At 47.8% G+C, this 10,000-nt stretch overlaps 2 protein-coding genes across 12 annotated transcripts in view; one reads left to right on the top strand and one right to left on the bottom strand.

Annotated features, from left to right (window-relative positions):
• The window catches only part of nek11 (NIMA-related kinase 11), a 64,845-nt gene that overhangs the window by 46,568 nt on the left and 8,277 nt on the right, over positions 1–10,000 (top strand). For all 11 annotated transcript variants that reach the window (XR_007139501.1, XM_047808572.1, XM_047808573.1 and 8 more), the window contains 8 exons: positions 189–253; positions 1,592–1,718; positions 3,140–3,289; positions 4,762–4,840; positions 5,143–5,213; positions 6,040–6,159; positions 6,306–6,399; positions 6,647–6,749. Coding sequence is in view for 10 of the 11 variants with exons in the window: in XM_047808572.1 (XP_047664528.1) it covers positions 189–253; positions 1,592–1,718; positions 3,140–3,289; positions 4,762–4,840; positions 5,143–5,213; positions 6,040–6,159; positions 6,306–6,399; positions 6,647–6,749 (809 nt within the window). In the remaining variant the exon portion in view is untranslated. The remainder of the gene's footprint in view (positions 1–188; positions 254–1,591; positions 1,719–3,139; positions 3,290–4,761; positions 4,841–5,142; positions 5,214–6,039; positions 6,160–6,305; positions 6,400–6,646; positions 6,750–10,000) is intronic.
• Positions 1–10,000, bottom strand: part of LOC113657996 (sialoadhesin-like) — an 84,275-nt gene that overhangs the window by 41,102 nt on the left and 33,173 nt on the right. The gene's annotated exons all lie outside the window — the stretch shown is intronic.

Raw genomic sequence — 10,000 nt, forward strand, 5'->3', positions numbered from 1 at the left:
CACACACACACACACACACACACACACACACACACACACACCAGAGTGCCAGAAACTCCACGTTCAATTCCTGTAAGCTTCAGTCTGTATATAATAAACCACTGTTTGTGTGTGTGTGTGTGTGTGTGTGTGTGTGTGTGTGTGTGTGTGTGTGTGTGTGTGTGTGTGTGTGTGATTTCTCACACCAGGCGCATTCTACACCGAGATCTGAAAACCAAGAACGTGTTCCTGAAGCAGAAGGTTGTAAAGATCGGTGAGTTTTCCCACATTTCCTGTTGTTCAGTACAGAAGCTTGTACACGTCCCTGTGAAGGAGCTGCTGCTCTAAACATAATGTAAACCTGTAATGGGCAAAATAAATCATCTGACCAATCAGGATCCAGATCTAGGTGGGGTGGTGTGTGTGACGGTGTGTGTGTGACGGTGTGTGTGTTGGTGTGTGTGTGAGACGGTGTGTGTGATGGTGTGTGTGTGAGACAGTGTGTGTGAGACGGTGTGTGTGTTGGTGTGTGTGTGAGACGGTGTGTGTGTGTGACGGTGTGTGTGTGTGACGGTGTGTGTGTGACGGTGTGTGTGTGAGACAGTGTGTGTGAGACGGTGTGTGTGTTGGTGTGTGTGTGAGACGGTGTGTGTGATGGTGTGTGTGTGAGACAGTGTGTGACGGTGTGTGTGTGACGGTGTGTGTGTGTGAGACGGTGTGTGTGAGACGGTGTGTGTGATGGTGTGTGTATGTGACGGTGTGTGTGATGGTGTGTGTGTGTGAGACAGTGTGTGACGGTGTGTGAGACGGTGTGTGTGTGATGGTGTGTGTGATGGTGTGTGTGATGGTGTGTGTGACGGTGTGTGACGGTGTGTGTGACGGTGTGTGTGAGACGGTGTGTGTGATGGTGTGTGTGTGAGACAGTGTGTGACGGTGTGTGTGTGTGACGGTGTGTGTGTGACGGTGTGTGTGATGTGTGTGTGTGTGTGTGTGTGTTTCTGTGTGTGAAGGTGTGTGTGATGGTGTGTGTGTGATGGTGTGTGGACGTGTGTATATGTGTGTGTGTGTGGACGTGTGTGTGTGTGTGTGATGGTGTGTGTGTGTGTGACGGTGTGTGTGTGACGGTGTGTGTGTGACGGTGTGTGTGATGTGTGTGTGATGTTGTGTGTGTGATGGCGTGTGTGATGGTGTGTGTGTGATGGCGTGTGTGATGGCGTGTGTGATGGTGTGTGTGATGTTGTGTATGCGACGGTGTGTGTGTGACGGCGTGTGTGATGGCGTGTGTGATGGCGTGTGTGATGGCGTGTGTGATGTTGTGTATGTGACGGTGTGTGTGTGACGGTGTGTGTGTGACGGTGTGTGTGTGACGGTGTGTGTGATGTGTGTGTGATGTTGTGTGTGTGATGGCGTGTGTGATGGCGTGTGTGATGTTGTGTATGTGACGGTGTGTGTGATGTGTGTGTGATGTTGTGTATGTGACGGTGTGTGTGATGTGTGTGTGATGTTGTGTGTGTGACGGCGTGTGTGATGGCGTGTGTGATGGTGTGTGTGATGGTGTGTGTGACGGTGTGTGTGATTAGTGATGCACTGAGACTTGTTGTCATATCGACAGGTGACTTTGGGGTCTCGTGCCTGCTGATGGGGTCATGTGACCTCGCCACCACCTTCACAGGAACTCCGTACTACATGAGTCCCGAGGCTCTCGGTCACCACGGTTACGACTCCAAATCAGACGTGTGGTAAGTGTAAACAGGATGCAGGGCATTAAGGGTTAAATCCTGTTTAATATTAAAGTAAACTCACGATGCCGCCACCACCATGCTGTCACCATGGAGACGGCTTTGTCCTGACACGTCACACACACACACACACACACACACACACACACACACACACACACACACACACACACACACACACAGACAGATGAACTATAATGTAGTGATGTTTATGTTTCCCTTTATATCCTTCTGCATTTGTCATCATTCTGTTCATCATCACTTTATTCTCCTGTGGGTCGTAATGTAGAACTGTTCACTGTACAGAACTGAAGAAGGATCTCTCTCTCTCTCTCTGTCTCTCTCTCTCTCTCTCTCTCTGTCTCTCTCTCTCTCTCTCTCTCTCTCTCTCTCTGTCTCTCTCTCTCTCTCTCTCTCTGTCTCTCTCTCTCTCTCTCTCTCTCTCTCTCTGTCTGTCTGTCTCTCTCTCTCTCTCTGTCTCTCTCTCTCTCTCTCTGTCTCTCTCTCTCTCTCTCTGTCTCTCTCTCTCTCTCTCTGTCTCTCTCTGTCTCTCTCTCTCTCTCTCTTTCTTTCTCTCTCCCTCTCTCCCTCTCTCCCTCTCTCCCTCTCTCCGTCTTTTGAAATGCCCTTGATGATGCACACTCGACTGTATGCTCTTCTCATTATGCTGTTGTTCAAGTCCGGACAGAGAGGCTACACACACACACGCACACACACACACACACACACGCACGCACGCACGCACGCACGCACGCACGCACGCACGCACGCACGCACGCACACACACACGCACACACACACACACACGCACGCACGCACGCACGCACGCACACACACACACACACGCACACACACACACACACACACACACACACACACACACACACACACACACACACACTCATCTGCCTTTCTGATGCCTTTCCTATCCCTCTTTATTTCCCCATCGTCTCTGCCCCTGCGACTAGAGAATTCTGGGTAAAAGCAGCATTTTCACTGCGACGTCTTTAGCTCAGTCACCACGCCCCCCCACCCCACCCCACCCCACCCCCCAACTCATAACCCTTGCACATTTATTCCGAGGCTGCGAGGGAAGGAGGCAGGAACCGATTCATTATGTATGCCTGCTTCGCTCGATGTAAACGCCTGCACTCTCACCTGCCTGTAAACACCACCAGCTCTCTACATCATACCAGAGCTTCAAACACCACCAACACAATCCACCTCCACCCAACAGACCGCCTCCAGTCTGCAGAATTAATGAATCCGGCTCATTTAGACTCGGTTTATTGGATAATGAAATTTTAATTAGCTTCTAAAGAATGAAAGGAAAATATTTTGTTGTCGATATTCTTGTGTGTGTGTGTGTGTGTGTGTGTGTGTGTGTGTGTGTGTGTGTGTGTGTGTGTGTGTGTGTCCAGGTCTTTAGGCTGTATCCTGTATGAGATGTGCTGTTTGAAACATGCCTTTGAGGGACAAAGCTTCCTGTCTGTGGTGCAGAAGATCATGGAGAGTCCCACACCATCCCTGCCGGAGAAATACTCACCTGAGCTCAACTCCTTAATGCAGAAGTATGTACACACACACACACACACACACACACACACACACACACACACACACACACACACACACACACACACACACACACACACACACACACACACACACACACACACACACACACACACACACACCAACAGCATCCAACCCCAAAGGAGTTGCTTGTAACGTTGGGGTTCATGTCCCAGCACCGCCATGTTGCCCCTGTTGGGCCCCTGAGCGAGGCCCTCACCCCACTCTGCTCCATGGGGCTGTATCATGGCTGACTCTGTGAATTTCACTGTAACGTTTATATGCTAAAAATAAAGACTGTTCCCTGGTGACCCTTGTGAGTCTCCGTAGCTGAGCCGCTGTAATTAGAGTTCCGTCTCTGTGTTAATTATAATCTGACCCACCAATCAGAGGCCAGCAGGAAACCTACTGTATAAACGTAATAAAGCGAACAGGACAAAAGCGTCCTCATGAGCTCAGACATACTGTCTCCTTTCCCAGCTGATGTCCAGCTCACTGTGATGGATGATGTCAGCAGAACCATTTGTTTAACCGTCACACTCGTCATCGCTCGGCTGCGATCGTCTCGTACGGCGTGAGCGATGAGAATAAAACACAGAGTTAATGTTAAGCATCACGTCTCATCCCAGCGTTCTGGAGCTCGATGGATCCGTCAGATGGTCGTTAGACTCGTGATGGATGAGGTGATGAGGTCAGAGCTGTCTGATGATACATGATCGTGGATATTACACATTTTGTGTACCAAGTTTTGTTGAGTTGTAAAACTATTTGAGTTTAAACCCCACACAGTGCAGTGAGTCCTGACCTCATAAACTACTGGCTGTGATCGTGTCTGTGATTGATGACGCTTACAAACAGATACAGATATTCTCTCTCTCTCTCTCTCTCTCTCTCTCTCTCTCTCTCTCTCTCTCTCTCTCTCTCTTTCTCTCTATTCATTGCGCTCTCTCTTTCTTCATTGTGCTCTCTCTCTCGCTTTCTTCATTGTGCTCTCTCTCTCTCTCTCTCTCTCTCTCTCTTTGTGTCTCTCTCTCTTTGTGTCTCTCTGTCTCTCTCTCGTGCTTTCCCTCTCTCTCTCGCTTTCTTCATTGCTTTCTCTCTCTCTTCGTTGCTCTCTCTCTCTCTCGCTTTCTTCATTGCTCTCTCTCTCTCACACACACACACACTCTCTCTCTCTCTCTCTCTCTCTCTCTCACTCTCTGTCTGTCTCTCTCTGTCTCTCTCTCTTTCTCTCTCTCTCACTCTCTCTCTCTCTCTGTCTCTCTCTCTTTCTTCATTGCACTCTCTCTGTCTCTCTCTCTGTCTCTCTCTCTCTGTCTCTCTCTCTGTCTCTGTCTCTCTGTCTCTCTCTTCATTGCTCTTTCTCTCTCTCTCTTTCTTCATTGCACTCTCTCTCTCCCCCTCTCTCTTTCTTCATTGCACGCTCTCTCTCTCTCTCTCTCTCTCTCTCTCTCTCTCTCTCTCTCAGGATGTTAGAGCGATCTCCATCCCTGAGGGTTTCTGCAGCTGAAGCTCTGAGCACTGATGTAATTAAGGAGCTCACTCAGGTGAGGTTGATGAATCTGAAGTCTTTGCCTTTCTTTTATTTCATCTTGTGCCAGAATAAAATAGAAGTAATTTATACGTCTAAAAACTTTGTTTACGGAGAAAAAGCTGCTGATTGGACAAACACTTCTCCTGTAGGCTACCGGCCGAGTCATCAGACACTCTGATCATGTTTGAGATGGTTTGTAGCGTCAGCTTTCACACACAGCCTCTGGCTTCTCGTCACCCTGCAGCTTTTCTCTGTCTCTCTGACAGGAACGTTTACAGATTTCTGAGCTCTTCCTGTCTTCTCGTCTCTCTGCAGCATCTCAAGCAGCGGCTCTCGGAGGACACGGCGGTGGACGACAGAGGCGTGTCCCACATCGCCAGCGTGCTGTGAGTGAATCAAACTCTCACACCATCATCGCCAAAAAAACCTCTCGCTGAAGCGAGTGACGCTGCCGCCAGAGGATCCTGGGAAGAGCATGTGTTCTTTTTCACACTCGCTCTAAAAATATGTGACTACGGCATCAGGTGCTGGCGGTTTGGGATGTGCGAATCAGGTGCAGGGGAAACGAGCGGCTCAGATCCAGACCACTTACTCATGTTATCTCATGTTTCATTCATTTACAAAACAAACAGATAACAAGAATAAAATCTCACATAACAGCGCTACATGCTAACTGACTGCAAACCTGTAAGTTAGCCACAAAGCTAGTTTATAGTGAATGCTAATATTCATTCATTCATTCATTCATTCATCTTCTACCGCTTATCCGAACTTCTCGGGTCACGGGGAGCCTGTGCCTATCTCAGGTGTCATCGGGGCATCGAGGCAGGATACACCCTGGACGGAGTGCCAACCCATCACAGGGCACACACACACTCACACACACACACACACACACACACACTCACACACACACTCACACACACACACACTCACACACTACGGACAATTTCCCAGAGATGCCAATCAACCTACCATGCATGTCTTTGGACCGGGGGAGGAAACCGGAGTACCCGGAGGAAACCCCCGAGTCACGGGGAGAACATGCAAACTCCACACACACAAGGTGGAGGCGGGAATCGAACCCCCGACCCTGGAGGTGTGAGGCGAACGTGCTAACCACTAAGCCACCGTGTCCCCCAATGCTAATATTATTAAAGTCAATTAAACTTGCCAGATCCTGCTGTAATTAGAAATCGTTTCTTGCACCAGGCAGAAGAAAGTGCACCTACAGACACTGAGGGAAAGGTCAGAGGTCGAGAAGATGAGTCCAAGAGAGCGGATGAGGCTGAGGAAGCAGCAGGCCGCAGACGAGCGAGCCAGGAAGCTGAAGTGAGGCTCAGCTAAGAGTAAAGCCATGCTAATCATGCTAATTGTGTGTGTTTCAGAGGTGGATAATACTGTGTGTGTGTGTGTGTGTGTGTGTGTGTGTGTGTGTGTGTGTGTGTGTGTGTGTGTGTGTGTGTGTGTGTGTACAGGCATATTGTGGAGGAAAAATATAAAGAAAATCAGCAGCGCATGATGGAGCTCCGGTGCAAGAACTTCCAAAGACTCAGCATCAACGTTCTCACTGTGGGTCTGTGTGAAGGAGAGAAAAGACAGACAGACAGACAGACAAACAGACAGACAGACAGACAGACAGACAGGCAGACAGGCAGACAGGCAGATAGATAGATAGATAGATAGATAGATAGATAGATAGATAGATAGATAGATAGATAGATAGATAGATAGATAGATAGATAGATAGATAGATAGATAGATAGATAGATAGATAGATAGACAGTAAATGATTTCTCTCCTTTTGTCTGTTCTGAAGGACAAAGCTGAGGACACAGTGAGACAGATTCAGCCAATCAGACAACAGAAGGTTTCCCTGAGCAGCCGTCCTGGACCAATGGGAGAGCAGCTCACTGATCACGGTAACATTTATTTATTTATTTTTATTGTTTTCCTCAGTGCTTCTTTACACTGGTTTAGTTCTGCTTCTAGTTTGTGTGCGTGAGCCGTCTGGTGTTTATTGGTACTCGCTTTATATTTCTAACACAAATCAGACTCTGCACTAATCATCGTGACAGTCATGGAGTTCAACACACAAGCTAACACACCCCAGCGTCCCAGAGATCTCTGCTGCTTCTGTAAAAGAGGGGAATTTTCTATCGAATAGCTGCGATATTGTTAAGGACAAAAATTTCAGAAGAATTTACGAGACATTGGACCATTTGGGGCTTTAGTTTGGATCAGATTCGTATCTGAGTAGCACTGAGAAAATCACACGTTCTGACTCTAGGTTTTGAAAGACACACCACAGATTTTGGTGACTGAACATATGAGGAAGATGACACACGTGTGTGTGTGTGTGTGTGTGTGTGTGTGTGTGTGTGTGTGTGTGTGTGTGTGTGTGTGTGTGTGTGTGTGTGTGTGTGTGTGGTGTACAGATGGGAATCAGGTGGTGTTGTGTTTGTGAGCACCGTTTGAGGGAAGCCACAGAAGGACGGTTTCCTCTCATGTGTGACACAGATGGTGTCGACTCGCATGTGTTCAGAACAGAATCTCAGAGAGGACAAAATCTCAGAGCAGATTCCATCTGTTACAGAAGAGAAAATTCTCCACAGGAACAGAGTTCAAACATAACCGCAGAAATGTAACTCACGTCGTATCAAACGAACGGAATCCCAACTCCGAGGGCGAGCGACGGGACGGCGGCTCGTCTCCAATTTAATATCTCATTATTCCAGAATCGTCTCCAGAAGCGTTTCCTCCAAAACTATTGGAACGGTGACACTTTTATAACTTTTAGCTGGTATTTATTATGCATATGTTATAAGCAATGTAGCACAGTTTGTATCAGACCCAGTGTGTAGACGAGCAGAAACGTAGATGTCGGGTGTTTCCTCTTGTCACTCGGACATCGAACCCGATTCTGATCTCGATCCTGTTGCTCAGAACAGTGTGGAACGTCCTGAAAACCAGGGCCATGTCTCTGTCTGTCTCTCTCTCGCTCTCTCTCTCTCTCTCTCTCTCTCTCTCTGAGTCTCTCTGCAAGTCTTTGACTTTAATCTCAGCTGTAATCCATGTTACTGGGTGCTAATACTTTATCCTCCACTGTCTCACTGATGGGTTTGACATGAACGATCTCTCTCTGGGAAATTTGCTCTTCTCGTCCTGTGTGTGATGTTCGCTGACCCTGTAAATCACAGCCAAGCTAAATGAGCATGTTATTTCCGGAGGAGCGTCATCACGCTAATGGTGCTGTAATGATGATGGTTCTAATCAACGCAGCGCCGAACGGAAGCCACACGCCGCCTCCTCTACACGCTAATCCGATCTGCTGAGGCGAGAAGAAGTCGACGGGACGTGTTATTCCGCAGCGTGTTCACAAAGACGTGTTCATGTCCTTAATGCTCATTACTGCTCAGTTACAGAATACATCACTATTTTATAATGAAGGAGGAATCAGATTCTAACTTTCTTTCCCCTCTGAGAGAGAGACAGGAGAAGGAAGGAGGAGAGAAACACACGCTTTAATAACATAAAGCCGTGTTATTTATTATTCGTAGATTTATAGATCCGGATTTATTAGACTGGTTTGGAGGCAACTTTTAAAATATACGATCACTACACATCTGGAGCTTTGACGCTCGCTAGCGTGAACGTCCTCACGTGTTATCTGTCACATCGTTTCATTGTTCGTGTCACGGCTGTGTGCTGTCGTAGTAGCTGATCGCTTAGCAACAAGGAGACAAATAACAGGAACGAGGCTGTGAATAATGAGTGGTGGGCGGAGCTCAGGAGAGCAGGAACGTGGATGTGTTCGTCTGAAGCGTGACGACTGGATGAGGTTCGGGGATCAGAGTTAGGATTTAAAAACACCTTCTTATTCGAAATGTCAGCGCTTTAGTGTTCTAGTCACCAAACAGCACTATATTTATTTATTTATTTATTTATTCATTTCCTACCGCTTATCTGAACTTCTCGGGTCACGGGGAGCCTGTGCCTATCTCAGGCGTCATCGGGCATCGAGGCAGGATACACCCTGGACGGAGTGCCAACCCATCACAGGGCGCACACACACACACACTCTCATTCACTCACACACACACTCTCATTCACTCACACACTACGGACAATTTTCCAGAGATGCCAATCAACCTACCATGCATGTCTTTGGACCGGGGGAGGAAACCGGAGTACCCGGAGGAAACCCCCGAGGCACGGGGAGAACATGCAAACTCCACACACACAAGGCGGAGGTGGGAATCGAACCCCCAACCCTGGAGGTGTGAGGCGAACGTGCTAACCACTAAACCACAGTGACCCCATATTATATTTATACAGTTCTCTGATGACTTCCTGTAACAGCGTTCTCTTCGTTCAATGAAATTCTCTCCTCAGCTCAGATGTCCCGCCCCTCCATTAAATAACTCATTTTTCATCACTTTACTGAACACTTGTGTGGCTCTGAGAGGTTTATTGTGTTTTGTAGCGACGCTTCACTTCTTTCCTCTGTGTGGCGTCTGCAGCACGTCCTCCAGAGTCTCGGCAGGTCGACCGCTTCCTCTTTACGCCGTAATATACGCCGATCTTCTCACGTCCTCACACAGGTTCAAGCTTTAAGTTCCTGCAAATCAGACCTGAGGGAAGGATGGAGGTCTGAAACCCCGAGCTAATGCTAACGCTTTCCTGCATAAGTGATGTGAGCGGAAGCGTAACTGTGCTGATTAAAACCATTGAAGCTGTGTGTCGAGGGACGAGCGTGTAAAAGCCCCGGTCTCATTAACCCCGGACTCTCCTCATGTTTAATTCTCTCCATTCATCTCCATTAAAGGGGGAGTTTAGGGACGGCTCGTGAGACGAGTGGAAATCGATTCAGTGTGTAAAAATCCAATGAGTTCAGATTGTTTTTGTGCTGTAAGAGCGGTGAGATCAGAACTCATCCACTCTCACATCCTCTTCGTACCTCGTGATGTCCCAATAAGGTCACGTCTCCTAGAGCTTCGATCCTCTCACTTATTCCAAATATTTGCCAATAAACACTATTTTATCTGTTTAGAGTCACCATTATTACTGTGAGACATGAAACAAGTTCCCGTTGTCTTCCTGTAATGCAGCTATAAACACTCGTCCCCTCAGCTGTCTCTCTTTATTCTCTCTCTTTATTCTCTCTCTTTAT

Source organism: Tachysurus fulvidraco, chromosome 25 (genome assembly GCF_022655615.1).
Source record: "Tachysurus fulvidraco isolate hzauxx_2018 chromosome 25, HZAU_PFXX_2.0, whole genome shotgun sequence".
Classification (NCBI taxonomy): Eukaryota; Metazoa; Chordata; class Actinopteri; order Siluriformes; family Bagridae; genus Tachysurus; species Tachysurus fulvidraco.